Raw genomic sequence first — 22,359 nt, 5'->3', positions numbered from 1 at the left:
TATCAAAGGCAGCGCTTAGATCCAGTAGAACCAACACTGTCACCTGTTTAGAATCATAATTTAGTCTAAAATCATTTAAAATCTTTGCCAAGGCTGTCTCTGTACTGTGGTTTACTCTAAAACCAGACTGACATTCTTCAAGAATGTTCTGTGTGTTTAAAAAGTAATTAAGCTGTGTAAAAACAAGTTTTTCTAAAATTTTGCTTAAAAATGTTAGACAATGGTCTGTAATTGTTGAAGTCATTAAAATCTAAATTGCTCTTCTTCAGCAGGCTTGTGTTAATAATTTAAGGTTGGACACTTATGACATTGTCCAAGTCATTAAAAGCTATCAGAAAAATAAATAAATAAATAAATGCATCATTACATAGACTGCAATGGTCACAGTGGTTTATATCACTATCGTGCCCATCAGGCAGTGTCCACTTATTACTACTGTCCTCCAGACCACACAGAAAAAAGATGCCCGGATGAACAAAAGGATTAAAGAGAGAAGACCATCAAACAGCACTGTGACAAACCAAATCACTCTCCATGTTTGTTAGACCACGCTGATGTTAAAGGGGAGGGGACTCAATATAAGCAACTGGAACAGAAAAGAGTAAACTGTTGTTTTTTTTTGTTTTTTTTTAAATAAATGGTCAAGTGTGCTTATATAGAGTAGGCTATGCTATGTGAATTTCATGCCAGTTCATTATTTATTCATGTAAATAAATAAATCATTTGTTGTTATACTGACCAGGCCAAGTTCTAATTTCTCAGATCAGATCTGCTGTCTAGTCCTCTCTGTTTTGAATGATGTCCATTTCCTTAACACCAATCACCTCACACTCCCAGTGTGCTCTGGGGCAGTGCAGTCTATCTTTGCGCGTGTCGCCTGTGAGACAGTGAATAATGTAGACAGGTCGTCTATGCCCTGATACAAGCACAGACCACCACAGTCACAGAGGGTCCTCTGCATTTAGATTACTGCATAATGGAAACAATGGGGAGTCAGAGTCAGGGAGGACTTCTGTTTGAACAATAAGACCACTTTAATTGGGTTTATAAAATGAAGCTGCACAATATTACTGTCTGATAAAAGAGATCTAATCAATGTAATCAGGAAACCTAAACCTAATCCAGCCACTAGGGGTTACAAGTGAAAGTACTTTTTATGCCAGTTCTAAATCTGGATAAATGTTGTCAATATAAGGGTAACCACCCTAAAAGGGTGAATCTAAAATTGTAAATAGAACTAGAGGGAGCAGACCAAAATGTGTCATTAAAGTATAACGGGCATCATTTAACAACTGCACCTTAAACTTAGTAACACAGCAGACTACATCACTGAACCCATATGCACACGTCGCGCTCCCTCTGACCCGCAGACCCACTCTCTCGCAGAACCTCGCATAATGGGGTCCACCACAGGCGGCACATGTGAAGCACGCTTGATCTGACCTGACAGCGTGGGCTCCACTGACAGTGATCCGCGCGGAGGGAAGCTTGTGATTGTCACTGCGATGCTTTGTTTTATGTGCCAAACGCGCGCCATAGTGCGCCATAGAAGTGCCTGCTGTAGCCCCGTGTTGTTGCTAGGCTATAGGATGCTGAGGATGTATGGCTGCGTCGCAGAATTGCCACCGGCCAAATGAAGAGCGCACCCCCCTTTTCACGGTTCAAAGACAGGATACAGACAGGCGGAGAGGAGCAGAGCATATACGCAGCGTTCATTAGGAAAAGGACGTGTTGCTGCTCTCCTTGACCCTGTTATGGCAGTTAATGACTCCATAAATGGTTAAAAAATCGTTTTACTCTAAACAAAGCAATCATTAGCATTCGAGTCATGCACCGGCTTTGAAGTGCCAAAGGTGTGGGCACAACGTGACATAATCCCAGAGATAAACGCAGCTATTGAATCGGGACGCACGTGTATGCTACCGGGGGCAGACTATATAAAGAAAACCCAGGTAAAAGAGGGGAAAAGCAAAAATAGAGGGATGGGTGGGTAAAAAAGAGGAGGAGGAGGGAGGAGGCGAGCTGCGGAGGAGAGATGGGTCTGGAGTCTGAGCGCACACCAGGGTGGGATACAGTGTAAAGACGGAGAGTTTGGATCAAATAACTTCCTCTTGGCCATTTCACCGTAAAATCCGTAACGTGAAAACAATACACAACAATACAGGCTACTGACTGTTAAGAAAACACTAAATAAATACTACACCACTGCACAATAACACTAATAATTCTCACTGTACTAGGAATATACTTTAAATATATATAAATATTAATACATAGATTATAATTGCAATGATGATTATTTTAGGTGTAGTCTATAGTGGGTTTAACATTGAATATGACTATGACTATTAATGAAGGATATGATGGGGAACAATAGTGGCATGGCTTGTTTTATTGAATTGTAATATTGGTGGTTTCTTAATCACGGTGCAGTGGCCAACAGTAATATCAGACTGATCTAATCAATAGTATTACACTATTAAACTATTAATAATCTAAAATCTAACATCATTTAAACAGATCTGATCGTGTCACATTCTCTTTTTTTCCTGAAATGAACTCCATAAAGCAAATAGACATTTTACTTTCTGAGGTGTGGACTAGTCTTCCGGTAACACCACATCCTAACTCTCGTGTCTTGACGTTTCTCACAGCTCCATCGGCAGGGAAACACACCCGTCAGCAGCGCGCAGCGGAGACAAAAAAGAGCGCATCACGGACAAAGGGAATATGGGCGCGCTGGAAAGGATTCACCTGGGCTTGGCAACGCAATGGATGAGCCGCTCGTGTTCGGTTCAGCGGGACACCAATTAGCCCACCTTAATGAGGTGCTGGGACGCGAGGTACTGCAAGCTAAAAAGGCGGAAGGAAGGCAGCGTTTAATCCATCTGCGGATCCTATGAGCTTGCGATGGCTTTGGCGGGCATATGCAACCGGATAGGGGATAATGTGCCTTTTTATTTTCTTACATTGCTTTTATTTTGTGGCCTTTCGTTTGGACAGTTAAGATATTCAATAACAGAAGAGCAAGAAAATGGGGCACTGGTCGGTGATCTGGCGCATGACTTGGGGCTGGATATTCGAAAGCTCCCTAGCAGAAAGATGAGGATAACCTCCAGTAGCGGGAGGCGCTACGTGATTGTCAACTCTAAAACCGGTAAACTGCTCGTCAATGAGAGGATTGACAGAGAGTCTCTGTGTGACACTATGAACACCTGCTTGATTAATCTGGAGGTGATGTTTGAAAACCCCACAGAGGTGCATCATATTGAGGTAGAGGTCTTGGATGCCAACGACAATGCGCCACAGTTCCCCAAGGATGAATACCAATTGGAAGTCATAGAGTCTGCTTCACCGGGCTCTAGATACCAAATTGAACATGCTCTGGATCCAGATACTGGGTCCAATGCAGTCCGTATGTATCAACTTAGCACAAACGACCATTTTGCGCTGGTATCCAACAAACCCTCCCTGAACACAAAGCACATTGAGCTCGTGCTCAAAAAGCCTCTTGATCGTGAACAAACGCCTTATCACCAATTAATTTTAAGTGCTGTAGACGGTGGCACGCCAGAGAAGACTGGTACTGCTAAAATCAATGTGCGAGTGTTGGACTCTAATGATAATCCTCCCAAGTTTGACAACTCTGTGTACAAAGTAAAGCTGTTGGAAAACTCTCCCAAAGACACACTGGTAATCAAACTGAATGCAACTGACCTGGATGAGGGCACAAACTCTGAAGTGTATTACTCTTTCAGCAGTTACACTCCAGAGAGAGTCCGGCAGATGTTTAGCATGGACACTCACACAGGAGAAATACGAGTGAGAAGTAACGTGGACTATGAAGAGACCAACTCCTATGAGATGTACATCCAAGCTATGGATAAAGGCCCTGGGGCAGTGGCAGCCCACTGTAAGGTGGTGGTGGAGGTAGTGGATGTGAATGACAACGTCCCTCAGATAGTTCTGTCCTCCCTGTCCAGTCCTGTGAGGGAAGATGCCCGTGCAGACACTGTTGTGGCTCTCATTAGTGTTACAGACCGAGACTCTGGCTCTAACAAACAGGTGAGCCTAGAGATCCCAGCAGGCCTTCCTTTCAAGATTAAGTCATTCAGAAATTACTACACTCTGGTTACCTCAGCCTTCCTGGACCGCGAGACCAAGGATGCCTACAATGTCACTCTGAGTGCCACGGACGGAGGAAACCCTCCCCTTTCCTCTCAGAAGACCATACAGGTGGACGTGGCCGATGTAAATGACAACCCGCCCAGGTTTGAGCAGACTTCTTACACTGTCTATGTGACTGAGAATAATGCCGCTGGGGCCTCTCTGTGTACTGTTAAAGCTCAAGACGCTGACATAAAGGAGAATGCTCGTATCACCTACACAGTGCTCAATGACAACAATCATGGCATCCCTGTCACCTCCTATGTGTCTGTCAAGGCCGATACAGGCGAGGCTTACGCCTTGCGAGGCTTTGATTATGAGTCACTGCGAGAGTTTCATTTCCAGGTCAAAGCCCAAGATGGGGGCATTCCTCCACTCTACCGCATCGCCACCGTCTACATCTACATCATGGATCAGAATGACCACGCACCACTGATAGTTTCACCTGCGGGGAATGGGACACGCTCCCAGGAGACGGTACAGAAGAATGCAGATCCTGGTGCCTTGGTGACCAAAGTGGTGGCCTATGATGCGGACGCAGGTCCGAATGCCTGGCTGGTGTATGTGCTCCAGACAGCCACAGACATGGACCTGTTCAAAGTGCATGAGCACACAGGGGAGATCCGGACCACCAGGCGCATCCTGGAAGACAACTCCACCTCATTTGCTCTGACTGTTATTGTTAAAGACCATGGCCAGCCTCCTCTCACCTCCACTGCCACCATCAATGTGGCAGTCATGGAAGTGCCCCCCAAAGTGGCCCCTGACCCCAAAAGGATCATCCGCCCTCACAGCACGCTGCTCTTCTCCAATGTCACTCTCTACCTGATTGTGGCGCTAAGTGCCACCACCTTTGTTTTCCTGGTGACTGTTGTGGTTCTGGCCATCGTCCGCTGTCACGCCTACTGCTCTCAGCCAGGGTCCTGCTCCACATGCTGTGGCTCACAAAAACCCCCTCCAGATGGAGGCAGCAGCAGTGTGAGTGCAGGTGCTGCAGGTGCAACTGGTGGACAACCCAATAACAATGTGGTGTTGAGAAGAGACCTAAAAGTGGAGCCTCACTACATTGAAGTGCGAGGAAATGGCTCGCTCACAAAGACTTACTGCTACAAAACTTGCCTGACTGCCACCTCTGGCAGTGACACATTCATGTTCTACAACACGGGACGTCCCATTAGTGGCACCTGGGGAAGTGGTGCAGAGCGCTTCTTCACCAGTGGAAGTGGATTTGTACGCAGACTGAGCATGCCCGATGCCTCACTGCAGCTCTGCCCTGAGGTAGGTACAACTTTACTTTGCACAAAATAACAAGCACTAATCCAACTCCTCCAGTGTTTGAGCCCAGCCCTGCTCTGCACTCACTCTGCATTAGTGTCACTCTTGATTTCAGGTTTGTTGTTTCTGATGATTCAGAGATTTGTGTTTCACTTTGAGCTTGTCATCACATCTCGACTAGGAGCAAACCACACACTGTCTATTATAACTCACTCACACTTTTTTTGACCTGGTGTTGGGGTTTGTGATGTGTTAGAAAATGAAAATAACACTGGGAGACTTTCATTAGGTGAGTTGTAATAAAATGACCAGTAACCATAGAGACAGACACAATCAAAGTAGTGCATAAATCTTTAGTGCTTGTCATTCTGTAAAATAAACACACCCATTCTCGCCACTGACAGGAAGTTAAAAAAAAAAAAAAAATTGAATGCCAAGTTTGAAGGTAGAAAAACTGACAAACACACATTTGACTTTTACATTTGATTTGGTCAGAACATCAACTGTCTGTGGGTATGGTCTATATTAATCCAAAAGCTCAGAGAATTGAATAATGAACAGACAGAGTAAAAGAACAGATAAAAAACAAACAAACAGACAAAGGAATAAATGTGACAGTGTAAAGAAGTTGTCAAACCTCACTCACTCCAGCCTCTTTACTCAGCCTGTTTACTTGAGCAAAAAAATCCCCCACTTTGTCTGTGAGTCATTGTTGGTTAAGTGTAATACAAAACAGACATTGTGTATTGCTGGTTGCTGGAAGATGTCAGCCAGATTGCAGATTGTCTCATGTAAAGCTACATATCACTACAGGTGGCACCCACACAATACATAGACAGTTGGGTATATTATGCCTGACTGGCGTAAACACACAGTAGGCAATAGCAGGTGTTAGGAGAATGTGACAGTTCTGGTACTCCCTTGTCTATACTGCAGGGTTCATATGTCAAACACAGAACTATTTGGCTCATTTTCTGAGGTTTAGAAATATATGTTATATGTTAGGTTCACAGAGTTCAGTCCAACTAGCTAATGGCATTTACAATAGCAGATTAAGTAAACAAAAGATCCCGAGGTCACCAGTCATAACCTGTCAGGTGCCAGACAGTGGTACATTAGTTATACACTGAGACAATTTGAAGCTATGGAAATGAGATTAACCTCTTGCTTCTGTTCCTCAGCCCCACAAATTAGATTTACACAAAGAGGCTGGCCATAGCGGCAGAAAATACTCCCCACTGAATTGAATGAGAGAACATAATGTGCCATTTTATTCTGGGACACCTGCTTTGGCTATAGCAGATTCTGGCATTAAGCATGGCTTCCTTAGTGTTGTTTACTTATCTCTGATTCCCATTTGGGGAGTTTTTCTTTTCTTCTTTTTTGCATTAGCTGTCAATCAAATTAACAGTCTCAGGCTAGTATTACAGAAAATTGCTGCATGCACCACTCCTTATTTTATGAAGATTTTTTGTACAGTACATGCAATGGTGCTATATTAGCTTTAAAAATAGTATAATTAGCATATTCTGCACTGATGAAGCAAACGCCTCCCACTGGTCTAACACAGGCGACGAGACACGCATGGAGAATATGGTTGCCCTGGTGACAGAGGCTCGTGGTGATTGGATATGTGAAAGCCATAAATTACAAGATGTCCTCTGGATCCTCCAAACAACCACCCCGTTTATGATGACCAATGCAAATGTATACACAGATGTTTATAAACTGCAATTTTAGTAGGTTTTTATGTGCCAAATTCTATGTTTCTGTAACAATATTAGGCTTTTATAGTCATAGATAGAGTGTCTGTGAAAAACCTTATCAATATGGCCCTTTTAAAACCCTAGTGGGCCTCTATAAACATATGTGTGTCAGTGTGTGTACGGGGAACACAGCTGCAGTGCTCCTATCACATTCAGCTGGGATGTGTGTCATGATTAATTGATGAGACCATGGCCTAGCCTGGCTCTGCACTGTATGAAATCAAACTAAGCTCTCTCCTCCCTCTCTCCTCCTCCCCTCCTCCCCGGTCCCTCTCTTATGCTTCTCTGCTGCTCTTCTTCACCTCGGGCATGTTCAGCCAAAAGCACCCAATGCTGACTGGCGATATTCTGCATCTTTGAGGGCAGGGGTGCAGACTAGGTAAGCACTTCATACACATTTGTAACTTGTTTTAATCAAAATCATCTATTATGCTTGTTATGCACTCACAGAGAGACACGTGCTTATCATATTTACTTAATTGTACATAAAAGCATTACAAAAATGCCATGTCATGAAGGTAACTCCTCATCCACAGTAATATTAAAGTCCCTTGTTTTAACTTAAGAAAATGCTGTGAATATAGTATTTTTACTTTACATTACCTGAAATAAGATTGAAGTTATACATTTATACAGCCATACAATTTATGTTATACAAAAAAAAAATCAACTCTACAAACAGAGACTTAGCACTACAGTGACTTTTGCTGGTTCAGTGCCTTTCAACTTAACAATAATAGAACTGCAAAGTCACTGTATGCAAAGTTTATGTTACCAAATATTTTGGAACAAAAGGTAATTTCCACTCAAGCTGTGTGCCAATTTTAAGACTAGATGAAGCCTGAAGCCGGTCATCATCAAGACAAAACATCACAGTTAGATGGCCCACCTGGCCTTGTATGAAATCATAAAATCTCCCTCATGTTGCATTTCTACATAAACCAGTGTTTCAAAAAAAATCTCATTAAAACCCTGTCCCAATATTGTTTGAATTTGATATGTAGACAAATACCCTTAACAAGATACCCCAAAACAGACCTTTGTGGACATAATGATATAAAATGACTACAACCATTTTACCATCTGTCAAAATCACTGTCATAACCTCCTTTGGGAGAATGACCAGGCACACCTCCCATCCGTGCCGAGTCGCTCTCCTCCACTGCAGTGTAACACTATATAGGTCATCTACATTCAGAGTACTGCTTCCCCCAGCTCCAGTCTCTAAGCAGGAAGCATGAAGGACAAACGAGCTGACTATGACCTTTCTCAGATCATCAGATGCACGCATACATCTCCAGTCCACACACGTCGCTACAGCAACATAAATAAGCACTTTTACATGAGCATAGTAACAGCTCACGTCATCCTCGACACCTACACGTGTTCATTGTGATGCAAAGGGAGTGCTGCTCACATGTCCAGTCTGGAGGTGTAGAGTACACTGTCAGAAAAGATATTTCAATTTGGTAAGTGCATATACAGATTATTCTTGCAGTGAGTATTAATGGATCTCAGACTGTGAAATGGAAGCCAAGTACCGTTTTAACTTGAGAACTCATTTGGTAAAAGCAACAGTACATCATTTAGGATTTGATATTTCAAAATGCCCTCATCAGAAAGGTTGTTTATTGAGCACAAAAAGGCAGGCCAAATCCTTAACATTAAACTGAAGTGGAGAAAACTAGGCAAAAGCTTTTCAGTCTAGCCAGGATTTGGGAATGATACAAGCAATGAAACACGATAACTAATCCTAAAATAACAGAGTAGACGTAGACACAACAGACAAAAGAAATAGTCTCACGGACATTTGAGAACTACGGGATATCAGGTACCAAAATTAGCCAAACAAATTTAAAATAGCAAACCAGACTTAATGTGAAACTGAACTTTAATCATATTTCATAAACTGTAATAAAATAACAACAATTCTTGTATTTTTTGGGTAGTAATAATTAACTTTTTAAAAATCATAATTTGGTATTTTTCATTCACACTAAAAAGTGGCAAAAGTTTTGAATGTGATCCAATATGAGTAATGCAATTCTTAATGACAACCAATCATACTGCATAGCTTCTAAATAACATGGCCCCCAAAATCTGACTAATGAACAATGGGGTCATCAGTCATTTTAATATGATGATCTGTATCCTGAAGTAGCATTATGGAGTTTAATGAAGCTGCTTTGATGTGCGGACATCTGGATCATAGAGCCCTAATGAGTTTTTGCTTCCCGTCCTGATCCTTTGTACTGAATTTCCCTAATTTCATGCTAACAATGTGCGCTGCAGCGGTGACTCTCTGGCTCCGTCTGACTCGGTTTTAATTAGATATTAGTGTTAATTTTGGTGGTGTGGAGAGGGATCTTAATCTGCATCATGTCATCAAGGCCCCTGTGACATGACATGAATTAACATAAAGCATCAGTGCAATTTACCACTGCCATCAAGTTCCAACGAGCAGTGATATGAAGGAAACCACCATGACTCAGAACGTAATACTGGATTTAAAAAACAGTAATCAAAGTTGAAGTAATGTAATTTCACTATGCCTCACAGTAAAGTGTGACTTAAAAAGACATGAACTACATATTTTTAGACAATTGCCACTTTCTCTGTTATTTCTTGATCATTGTTGATACAAGAAGTAAGAACAATCATGTACTACTAACTACTGTAACCAGAAATGCAAAAGTTAATACTTGTATTGTAACATCTACAACAGTACTGCTAGTACTGTTGATTCAAGTCTACTGATGAAATTAGGAAGTTCATTTGGATTTACTTATCTGTTTCTTTGTAACTATTCTGTTCACTGTGCCGTTGTTATACTTTATATATTCAATGTTTCCTTCAAAATCCAACTCAAGTAAAGTCGTGGCATAATAAATGTATCCAGACAAGACAAGTACAGACCTTGAGTATCTATACATTTCCTTGACTGCTTTGTAAACCTCAACTCAACAGAGTTAAAGCTTTGGCACGATCTGCACTGACCCACATTCTTGGCACACTCAGTTACTCGCTCGTATTCCTGTCTTTGCCACACTTCAAAACAGCACCTATACATTTGTTCCTCCCGCTGCTAAGAATATACTTTTCTGTGCTTTTTGCAGTAGTTTCACATCAGTATTGCACCTACACTCAGATACATAGTAGATGTGTTGCATTGCAGATGCTCCAGTCAGTGGAGGTCCCACTATAAGCTCCAACGTAAACTCATTATTCATTTATGAGCAATGATTCTCAGTGTTAGAAAGGGCAGTAAAGTAGAGCAATAAAAATTACATCATGTGATTTAGCAAGACACAAACTTTTATATGGAATGTTTTTATTAATTTATTTATTTTTACATGCAAGAAAATATAGCATAACTTGATCTGTTTGATATGGTTTGTAGGTGTAATGCATTATTGAAAGTATTATGATAACTTGCATCTTAAGCATATGATGCAAAGATGCAAACCAAACAGTTTCAACATGAGAAAAACGTTAGATCCTTAAATTAACTACCTTTTTTATTTAAATAAAAGGAAGATGCTGATTCAGTGAAAAAAGAACAGAAATGTGTGTTATGCCTTGGTTGATGTGTGAACTTTAAATAATTAAATACATGGGGAATGGTGAAAGTGTGCTACTTTTTCTCCTAATAAGAATACACAAACATTGTGCTCTCAAAAATATTAAAGTTAAAGACTACTTTCATTTTACAACTCTAAATAGTGGCCCTGCATGATTTGATTTCCTCTCAACAATGTTTAGTTTTCAAGTATCTACTTCACAGTGCTTTGCAGTGAAAGTAATTAGCCTAAACTTGATGTATTGATGCTTTTGTCTGATGCTCTTACTTCCAGCTCAGTCCACATGGAGGAGTCGGGAGCAGTGATGCAGGGAGCCCAGGGGATGCTGGTCCAGAACTGGCCCACTGTCTCCAGCGCTGCAGGTTAGTGCAAGTCTTCAAGTGGAAGTGTAGTGGAGGAAACATTCCTACAGACACAGCAAAGACAAGTAGTCTTGTTTTTTTGTTTCTTTTTTCCTTTTCTTTTTTTATGCAGACTAATTTTACAAGCATCTTGCATGTGTACGACAAGACTGAAAAATGGCAGTGGCATTATACAAACGAATTAATTATCATTGACATGGGTGGTTTGAAATACAGTATTTAAAGTAGTGTATTTATTATTTCTTAGTTATAACAAAGTAGAGTAGTAGAACATGTTATAGTCTTTACCTGTGGCTGAATTTAATTAGGGTACTTTCTTGTGTCAGGCAAAAGGTATAAGGTAATAGCCACTGAACAATTAGCTTAATGAGAGTCTGCATTGAGGTCAGAAGCTTTAAAAGGTCAAGCCATGAAAATAAGTTGGGTTGTTGATGATAACAGAAGACATTTAAGTAGGGCTGGCTGATATGGTGATACAAATATAATTGTGATCTGATTCCTATGACAATATGCTATTCTGGTAAAATCATCATACTGTGATTCACAATTGATTAATAAAGACACCTTTTCCACCCATCAGCCTCAGCAACAGTGACAGGTGCTTTTAAATTTGAAGATTTAAAGACTTGAAATTAAATGTGAACTTTCAGAAGAATGCAATATAAAGATACTAAGTTTACATGAATCATGAAAAAAATCTAAATTGTAATCTGGCTCCAAGAAAATATTACTTACCCCTACATTTATGTCATTCAACAGAAATGTCAAAAAAATAATGTAGCATTCACCTCCGTGTGATTGCAGCTGTGTCATTGCAGATAGTTCACTGGGTTCAAACTCAAGATGGTTACATAATAAAGCTTGAGCCAACGTAAATATAATAGACAACAGCTGGACCAAAAGTGGACCCAGTTCATCTCAGCAGCTCAGACAAGACCCACCAGAACATGCTAACAGACTGCTAAAATGGACTGTCTAAGTTGCCATGGTTACCCCCTTTCTGCCAAACTACTTGCAGCAGATATATTTTTCATCACTAATCCTGCAGTGTAGATGAAATGTCAACTCTTGTAATTTAGCAACATAGCCAGAGTAGTGAGACTTTGATTTATTACACGATATCAAAGTTTTGATTTATATGTGGTCTAATACAAATAGAGCTGCAGAATGAAGGGTGTGGAGTAAACTGCGTAGTGGATGTAGAGTGCTGATATGAAGCAACCCTAAACATGAAACATCTGCTCTATGTAAATATCTAATCTAATCTGCCAAAACAACAGGTCATCATTGCAAAATGTTCATTTTTGGCACATCGAAGTGGTGGGACAAGATCTAAAAAATGTAAAAATGTTCACACATGTGTTCACCTATTTTAGACGCCATAATGTGTCACAATTACAGCAGAAGTATAAAATCTAAATAAATAAATCAGAAATTACTGGTATGTGGACAGAATTGTGAATTTATTTATTATAAATTATGTCATAATCTTGTCCCACCTCATTCCTGTGGACATGACATGGCATGACATGACAGGACATTGTGTCACTTCTCCTAAAAATTGTGTTTTGTTCCACCCCTAGTACCAATATTTTCAAAACTAGTGCACTCAAAGTGAAAGCACATTTCCATTTGGTGCAATTATCAAATCACAAAACCAGAAATGATTTGGATAACAGAATGACGTCTGCATTATCCTGTCTTGTGAAGAAAAAAAATGTACTTAGTAGATATTTATGTAGTTTAGATCTCTACAAACATGCATGGGATTTTTGTCTAAGTTTATCAGTTCATATTTAATCTCTCAGTTCATATGTCTTCTATCAGATGTTAAATGTTCAATCAAATGAAGCTGTTTACAATGTGAATCGAATCCTACTTTCTAAACATACATTGCAGTTTTTCCCCCAATATCCTCCAGCCGTATTTCAAGCAGCATCTACATAGGTTAGTTTCTGGTAAAAGTAACTATGGTTTGAAAGCGACGGCCCCAGTCAGTTGTTTGCCCTACTTTTGTTCATTGATTTTCTGTCGAGCATCAGAACTTGTTACACAGGTACAGGCTGGAGGATGAAGTAAGGCGTCAGTCAGCAGCTCTGCGTAAAGATATGTTTGCCTGTTGCAAACACATGAAGGCATACTGAGAAATATGCTCAATATACAAGTTTTGGCATTTATTGTATTTTGAGGCCCTTCTCAGCAAACAAACGATTTCTGTGGTTAGATGGAGCCTGAAATCAAAGGGCCATTTCCACTGCGGTCTAGTGTATGATGGGGAATAATTCAATCTAGAGCATAATGGTGGGGATGTACACTATATCACTTTACATTACAATAACTGGGTGCTGTTATTGCCCAACATCCTGTGCTGCATCTGCCATTCGCCTAAAATGGTGTTTATGTAAGTGACCCATGGTGCAGATGAGGAGACTGTGTCTAATGCCAGAGGCCCTGAGAAGCTATTATCAGCAGTAAAAGAGCACCGGGGAAAAGCTCTAAACATTAAGGCGATTTGGGAGAGGAAGACGAGATGAGACGCACCAGGGATAGAGGGAACAGCATGGAGGTGTTGGGGGGATGGAGGAAGAGAAAGGTTAAGAGGATTGGCAGGTTCCTGCAGTACTGTTGTTGCTAGGTAACGCCATGTGACTTGTTGCCTAGCAACACTGTCTCACTGAGACACTGCAGCAGCAGCCGCACCCTCCACAGCATCCTCCATCAACAGTATGTCTGCTCCCTCCCTCAGCTCTGTACACCAGCTCCCTCCACCTGCACCCACAGTCCTCTCCGACTGTCACCCCAATGAGCACCCTTCAACAACACCACTCCAGTCAGCTCCATCTGCTTTTCCCAGTAGCACCCACTATGCACCCTCTGCAGCACCCTCGATCAGCTGCCTCCACCTTGCTCATCCATCACCTTCTTGTACTTGTACCCCCACCTGGTACCTCTGCCACCTCCCTATTAGCACACGTCAGTGGCTTGGACCATCAGTAATATTTTCCACAGCTCTCTCCAACAGCACCCACCATCAGTTCCCTCCGTCAGCAGGGAGTGGGCAAGCCAGTTTCCATGGTAACGTGTAATATCTGAATGGGGAGCATTAGAGACGGGACAGGAGAGGGAAGGGGACTTGACAAGGGTAGGTAGCAGATAAAAAGGAGGTCAGATAGTAATTTAGGAGGCATTCAGATCGAAATGAGTGCATATGAAGACATTCTCATTCACAAAGCGTGTACTGTACTGCGGAGATTTTACACATGCCCTGTGGATTTGTGCGTGATCTACAAGCCACTAGTGACACATTTAAATAGAAGTGTATTATGGCATATATATAAAAAGATATCCTACTTAAAATGTGGGACACCAGGGCAACGGAAACAAGAATTTGAGACGCCCACATCTCTGCAGGTGTCATGGCAACCTACTCATAAGGAGCTAGAGTGACCTGCTTAGCTGCGAAACTGCTATAATCTATTTCAGACGGCTGTTTGCTGTGAAATATGGGCTAATATGAAGTGGTGGCAGAGGTACACATAATCCTCCATATTAGAGATGCAGCAGCAGCAAAGCCAAGCTCCTTGTGTATGTGACATTATACCCAAAACATGACCTGCTTGTAATAGTAGTTATTTTGTGCATGAATATAATTAACACCTGAGCTGCAATTATAATTAACATGGATTTCAATTGGCCACAGTCTGTGAAGGAAGCAAACGGACATCAAGAGATACACTGACAGTTCGTAATTACTTGGACATCAAAGAGCGACTTGACATTTTGGCACGGGTGAACAGTGTGAGGATGACTCCATCAATTACATTTACTAGATTACCTCAACACAGTAATCCATCAGGACAGACCATAAAATCAGCCCATGTCTTGATCGTACAGTCAAATAAAACCAACATGTCGGCTTGTCACAATAACACATGTTGAAGTGTGATATATTGTTACAGAAAAATACCACAATAACAAACAATAATATGGAACCTCCTCTTTGCCACTGACACAATAAATCTAAAGCAGAACAATCCCAGCTACAATACTTCATTTATTTGTTTGTTTTAAATCATTGAAAAGTAATAACATATTCCTCCACAACAATGCAACAATGATCAACACTGAACCCCAAAAAAACATTATTCCAACTATTATTTATTAAATGGTCCCTCAATAATTATTATTGTTACCAACAAAGATCTCATAGTTGTTTAGACATCTTACCAATTCAAATGATCTCATGCACATACAGCCCAACAGCACTGACATTTGATTGTCCCCCAAGATGGGAAACAGTATTTCAAACCCACTCATGTACATATATAGCCATGTGGCATATTTACAACAGCGCCCCCTGCTTGGGTTCATACCCCGATCATATCAACATAAAGACCACACACAGATAAAGACATGTTTTTAATCCCAGTAAAGTAGCATTAACACTTAACACCACTAATGGAAGCATAAGATGATAATGCGTTTTAATCATTAAATAAGCTTGATCTACTGGCAAGAACTGGCACATTGTAAAAGATTAGGTCACAGTATAAAACCAGAGTTTAGGATGTAAATCTGGTTCTATGACTCAAAGGACGGCAACCAGACGATGGCACTGAAAAAAACAATGTAACATCTTTTGATATTGACTACTGTGCAAAGATTTGTCCTCTTTATACTATTATGTAAATGCAAATAGTCATGGTGGTTGTAGCTTAATCTTGCATTCTGTTTAAACTCATGTTGAAGTATATATTTGTATATTTGTATATATGTTTGCTGAAATGTAGATACTTGATACTAGAACTTGTAGGCACACAATTACCCATACACTTCCACTCAGGTATCATGGGCATGTCTACACACATTTTTTATGTAATCCAAATGAGTATTCCTATTTTTAGAAGAGAGCAACACATAATTTATTTATATCTGTATTTATATTTTAGCATCCCATGCTAGTGCCATGTTTCCAATTCCATGTTGTGATGCCCACACTGAACACTGAGTTACTTTTGGATTAGCTCCATTTCCTATGGCTCATCATCATCAACTCTTTCTAGTAGCGCTTAGCCAAACAGAATGTGCCCATTGGATAATTTTTATTTTAATGTTTTATTAAGTCTGTGGACAGTGAGTAGATTTTAAAATAGTGCATTTCCCACTGGGACCAAGCTGCAGTTCTGTCATAAATAGCCTACAAAGACGAATCAAAGCCCCATGTTTGATCTAAATAAAATCTGTAGTAAAAGTAGGTCAGCGCAGAGGGAACTGGTATGTCTGTGAAAACCCGCCCAGCCCTCCCCCTCCTCATCACCATCTCTCTCTCCGCCACATCCTCCCTCCGCTCCTGTTCTGACAACTTTCACCTTTTGACCTTAATAACTTGATTTTCTCTTTACGTAATCGTCTATCTATGAATAGCTTCTTCCTGACATTTGCTATTGTCTTTTGTTGTCATTTTTTGAGCCATCACAAAGTTTCATAGGGAATTTAAAAGGATTTGCAGTCAAATGCAAATGCATATCAAGTTCAGCTCCTATGTGATTTAAAGGTTACTACCCCCTGGTGTTGTGTGTGGATTTGTAGTCCCGGATGAATTGTTGTCCTCAAAATATCCGCTCTCTCAGGCTGCTCCCCCAGTTCAAACACAGAACCTTCACTACACTGAAAGAGATGTGTCCTCCTGGGAACAAAACATGGAGACGAACAATTACAGCACCTCAAATCTGTGCAAACATTAATTATTGATTAGAATATGAATGGAGGACAAGATGATGGTGGAGATTATTAGGAGGTGCTGGCAGTTTGGGAACGGCTCACCTGATGAGCACTGCAGCTCTGAAGCACAGCGTGTTCCTAAAGGAATGAGAAAAAGGGGGTTAATGAAGAGGCGCAGATGTGTGGGGCAGGGAGGTATTTAGCAGTGAATGGGTTAGGGGGAACGGTGCGCTCATTGCCAGACCTCTATCCAAGGTGTCTATACCTTTGGCGCAGCTTGGTTGGATAGGTCACTTAGCTCAAGAAAGAAATTGTGCTTAGTGCCTTACCAACACTAGATCTACATGAAGAAAAGGTAATGGTATTTTTAGATACATAGAATTGTGTATATTGTTAGGTAATTTGTGATGTACAGTATACAAAAAACGTGGCTCAAACTGAGGGCATGTTAAAAATGAATTCTTGAATTAAAACATTGTTTGTCAAAGCTAAAAATAGAAAACATATACTTGTACATAGTTTAATATAATCAATATATTTTAAACAATTGCTTCCCTATAGGTATTATACTGTGATAATGTCAGTTGGACTACAAATGAGTATTATCTTAGTACAATTAGGCTTACTCATTTCCACCTATAATACTAATCCATAATTTTGTGAATTTTCTATCCCCTGATTCGCCTTAACAACACCTCCAGTTCTATCACTGTTGACATTTCTATGTGGATACCTCTGTCTATAACCAGCGTCATTCAGCGTCATGCACTTCATATCCCAGCTATTTAAACCTCCTTGTGTGGAAGCATAGTCAGGCTGTAAATGCCAATAGTACCAATAAACAACTGCATCAAACATCCAGAGTCTCCTGCCTCTCTTTACAACTCCAAGACTCGTCAGGACAACACTTCTTTTTCCCTAACACATAAATTGCATCCTTGTAGCTGATTATGAACTCAATCCAGTACTTACACTTGTCCTGTTGGCTCTTCTTTTGTGTCTGTGTAGATGGAGAGGGCGGTGGAGAGCTGTCTCCCCCAGTGGGCGCTGGAGTGAATAGCAACAGCTGGCACTTCAGATACGGAGCATCGGGCCAAGGCTACGTGCCCGCCCCCCAGCCTCTGAAGCCCGGAGAGATCCCGCCCGAAGCGTTCATTATCCCAGGATCGCCGGCCATTATCTCCATTCGCCATGATGCCGGACCTGTGGATGACAAGGGAGACTTCATCAGCTTTGGCAAGAAGGATGAGGCCAAGAAGAAAAAGAAGAAGAAGAAAGACAAGAAGGACAAGAAGGATAAGGGCAAGGATGACGGGGGGGACGACTAGGGGTTAATAATAACTAAACAAATACAGAGCTACCAACAAACTTCCGTCCCTATTACTGAGCCAGACCCAAGCCAAATGCACACTATCAAAAGTATGGGAGCCTCTTTGCACCAGATTTTTGCATAGACGCTGTACAGTGGGCAAACTCTCATTCGACCAAGTTTGGCTCCTCACACTATGCGAACAAATCCTACTCGGCTCATTTGGCCCTGACTTTGCCCTCAAATGTTTTCAGGTAAATATAAAATGGTTGGACCAAATTCAAACAGAAAGGATAGTATTGGATGAGAAGAGCCTTTCTGTGATTGTGCTGCCCCTTTGTATAATGCCACACCTACAGAGGTGTCATATTTGTATTGAGAGCACTATAAGCTGTTGACGTTGGCATCTCTGTCTTTATGCAGCCCCCTCCTTTTGCACTTGCAAAAGAACAATGTAAAAATAATGAAACAGATGCTTTTGTCTTTGCATTTCGGAGGCCTTGTAGAAATTCAGAAAAGTGGTCTTTTTTATAAAAATAAGAAAAACCAGTAAAAAGTGCATCACAAGATTAGCACCTTTGATTCCAATGAGAGCAACAGTACAGGACCACGTTTTCAACAAGCTCTGTTTCAGTGTAACATAGCACATCGCAGAGGCTCAGGTCAGGGTTGCACCAACTATGAGCAAGTTTGTTCCCAGGTTAGGGCAAGTAGTGGCTTCAATGGAGGTTAGTGAGTTATAACTTTAAACAATAGTAAAAAGTAATGTTACAAATATAGTTAGATAAATAACAGGAGACGTAGCCAATTCAGTGCAACACTGTGCTAATGGGTACAAACCACAAAGGCTTGTGATCTAAAATGGTGGAATTGGAAATATTACTACTGGAATTGGAAATGTTGTTATTGGACTAAATAAATCACTGTATTTTCAAGGACTAAACGAGCATGCATGCTGAAGTCCTTCGTAAACCTAATATACTTTTCAGCTAACCAGCATTATAAACACCAAAATGTATAAAAGGTGCATTTAAATGCAAACTTTGATTTAAAAAAATGTGTATTAGTATTTCACCGGAAATGGTTAGCAATTATATAAAGTATATGTAATTTGTATAAAAACTTCAAAAATCACTTTTGTGGTTCTATAAGTTTAAATATTCAACAAACAAATATACCCTAAAAGAGAAAAAAAGAGAAAAAAAAAATCTGCTTTATGGTTAGTGATTGCAATTCTGTGACTCTGTATCATTTGCACTTGCTTTTGCTTGCTTAAATATTTAGTTGTTATTTAAGGTTGCTTTCGTGTTGCTATGCTTGTGCTTTAGCAATACGTGATTGGATTACATGCGATAGGGACTATGGAATTTAAACTTAGGGAACCTAAACATGCAGCTGATGCAACCGGCCCGCGACCTTTGCCCCCTTCTGGTGAAGTCAAGGGGGCACAGGGTCACGAACCCACTGTGTATCAGCACAGACAAACACAAACAAACACCTGCTTCTGGCTTGTACATGAATAGCCTATTACACACACACTACAACCATACAACACAATGAGAAAGAATGATGCTCAGCACCATCCTTACTACGAGAGTGTACAAAATGGCTGAAAATGTTTTTTGGAGCCTGATCCCTCTATACTTCTGTCTCTGAATGTTATAGTTGTTCTTCGATTTCCTGCAACATTCGCACCGACCGCTTCAGCGCTTGTAGGATGTCCTCCTGTTTCTTCACATCAACACAGTTTCTGAAAGTCGTAAAATATATAAAAAGAAAACTCACTCTTGGCAAGGCGCTGTTCTTTGCTTTACACAAACACAGATGACAGTTGTGGCGTCTCTATGGGTGATGTTGTGAGGACATGTGACAGGTTAGCAACACTTTGGTGGATGCAAAGAGACAAGACAAAGGAGGGTGGTAAGATCGCTCTACAAATAAGGAATAGAAAAAAGAAATTTGAGTCAGACTCGAGTGAGGTATCTGTTTTGGGAAAGAAAAACATCTAAATAGCAAGAAAATGTTGTCTATATGGAAAATTGACTGTATTGCAATAGTGACCCCCAGTATGGAGTGTATGTTATGTTATAGGGAGTGGCATGGTAGAAAAAGTGTCCAATCTTTCCCTTCTGTGTTCCTTGCTTTCTTGGTGCCATTAACGTCAGCAGTCACAATGGTCCCTGCCCAGGTGTAACTTAACTTCTGTGCTGTCACATCACCAAGTGGCTGTTTGCATGTTCTTAAAGCAAAGGAAACCGAATACTATATAGATAATATATATATACAAGATATGTTCTTTCTTTTTCAACTGGGAAATGCGTATTGGAATTACATATACCTCTGATACCAGTTCTCAAAAACAACACAACCATTGTACAAACGGTCCATGCATACATATATACAGTAAATTGTGGAATAAAACTAAAAGAAACACATTTTCTATCCTGTTGAAAATAAAACTTCTAGATATATGATATTGTGTTATGCTATGAAATGCCCTTTGCTTTTGTTTTATGATTTCGAACAACCCCAGTTCCATTAACCTTGTGTTACGCTTTGAAATGATGGAACAAATGATATTGTGAAATCAAATCACTTACTCGTTCTCCATATCTCTCCCTTACCCCGTAGATTATGTAAGCTGCAAAAGAAGAAAATAAAAAAAACTCAAAATGTATAAAATGCTTTAAAAAAAATGCTGTTTGTGTATTCTCTGCTTGTGTATAGTGAATGTTCCTCAGTCATTGGGTGTGTCTGTGAGTGGCACATCCCATTCGACAGTGACAGTGCAAATCTGTCCAAAGCATCATCTTTTGTACACCTGCTCATCATTGTAAAGGTGATAGTAGTGGTTCTTTTTGATTTACTCAAACTGGTAATGTGTTTTGTTAATAAGTCACAAATAAAGTTTTTTTTTCTTAAATATCTCATAATGGCTCCAGCGTCTGTGTGGATGCATTCAGGGAGGAACGTAAACACTGAAATGTTGAACCAAAGTTTTATGTTAAAGGAATTACAAGTTTAAAATATAATATCAATTTCAGTGATTACAGACTAAGTAATCTGCATAACCATAAAAACTGTATAAAGGTTTTATTAATTGAAATATTTACAAGTCACCTTTTTATTAGGAAATGTATTATCTAAAAATGTTTTAATTTGTTTAATATAAGGCTAGAGTGGTAGATACATTTTCCTTTAAATTAATATAACCAATAAGTTCAAACTGTTACTGCACTAAAGCACATTTATACAAGACAAGATGACTAATTCATTCTATTATTACAAGATGAACTGAATACATTAAACAACTAAGTACCTTGAACAAATATAAAGGATTACATCTCAGTTCAGCTGAATACAAGTGGTCATTGGCATATAACCCTACTGGACTCCTGAGGTTATGGCCCATGTCTTGACACTATAAAATACAGTCAGATAATCCGTTGCTGTTTCCTCCCATCCAGACAATGACTTCATGGAGACTCATGCTTGTGTTGTTGTCTCGTAGTAAACCGTCTGCTTGAATCTGTGCCACAGGCTCCATCTGTCTGTAGAATGGAGTCATCCGTTTACACGCCCATTCATTTTCTCCAGCTTCCAAATGTGCTGCAGCTGCGCCCTCTGCTGGGCAGAGGGAAGATAAATAAATAAAACAGAAAATAAAATAGACAAGTTGACATGTCCAAGCCATCAAACATGACTCATTAGATGAAATGTGTATACACATAAAATAATATTCTGAGTATTATGTTTTTTTTATGTTGTCTCTCTGTAACTCTGTATAATCCAACAGTGTGTAGTTATGTTTGTAAAATCCCACAGTGCAATGCAATAGTACAAACACAAAGTTTTCTTTACTACAAATGCTTACACTTTAAGAAAAGTTTATCATTACTAATAAAAGTACACCGGTTTATGTAAATTGTCAACTATACACAATTTGACCGTGCCATTAGTTGTTTGTTAATGGGCTGTAGATGGCTCTCTTTAGTCGCTTCTTGTCACTGCTCTAACTTAAAAAAGGTCATAAAAAAGCTGACATTGGACTCCCCATGAGACAAAAAGCCACCATGGGGTTTATTAATTTGAGCTCCTCCAAACCATTATGGGGCATTATAATTGTTGTTATCAAGAATTAAAGCACAGTAAGCATTTCCGTGTAAAGCCTTATGTAA

At 40.2% G+C, this 22,359-nt stretch overlaps 1 protein-coding gene across 2 annotated transcripts; it reads left to right on the top strand.

Annotated features, from left to right (window-relative positions):
* Positions 1-2,643: 2,643 nt before the first annotated feature.
* On the top strand, positions 2,644-21,114 carry pcdh2ac (protocadherin 2 alpha c). 2 transcript variants are annotated; one of them, XM_033978027.2, is made up of 4 exons: positions 2,644-5,445; positions 7,526-7,587; positions 11,063-11,151; positions 17,881-21,114. In XM_033978027.2, the coding sequence occupies exons 1-4, from the start codon at positions 2,911-2,913 to the stop codon at positions 18,198-18,200; spliced, it is 3,006 nt and encodes a 1,001-aa protein (XP_033833918.1). In that variant the 5' UTR covers positions 2,644-2,910; the 3' UTR covers positions 18,201-21,114. The 2 variants fall into 2 exon arrangements, with proteins under 2 accessions (XP_033833918.1, XP_055082380.1); XM_055226405.1 differs by lacking the exon at positions 7,526-7,587 and having other exon boundaries at positions 2,671-5,445; positions 17,881-18,021.
* The last annotated feature ends 1,245 nt before the right edge of the window (positions 21,115-22,359 follow it).

This window comes from Periophthalmus magnuspinnatus, chromosome 14 (genome assembly GCF_009829125.3).
Source record: "Periophthalmus magnuspinnatus isolate fPerMag1 chromosome 14, fPerMag1.2.pri, whole genome shotgun sequence".
In the NCBI taxonomy this organism is placed as follows: Eukaryota; Metazoa; Chordata; class Actinopteri; order Gobiiformes; family Gobiidae; genus Periophthalmus; species Periophthalmus magnuspinnatus.
Note: the sequence above shows the minus strand (reverse complement) of the source record. Positions and strands in the feature narration are given on the sequence as shown.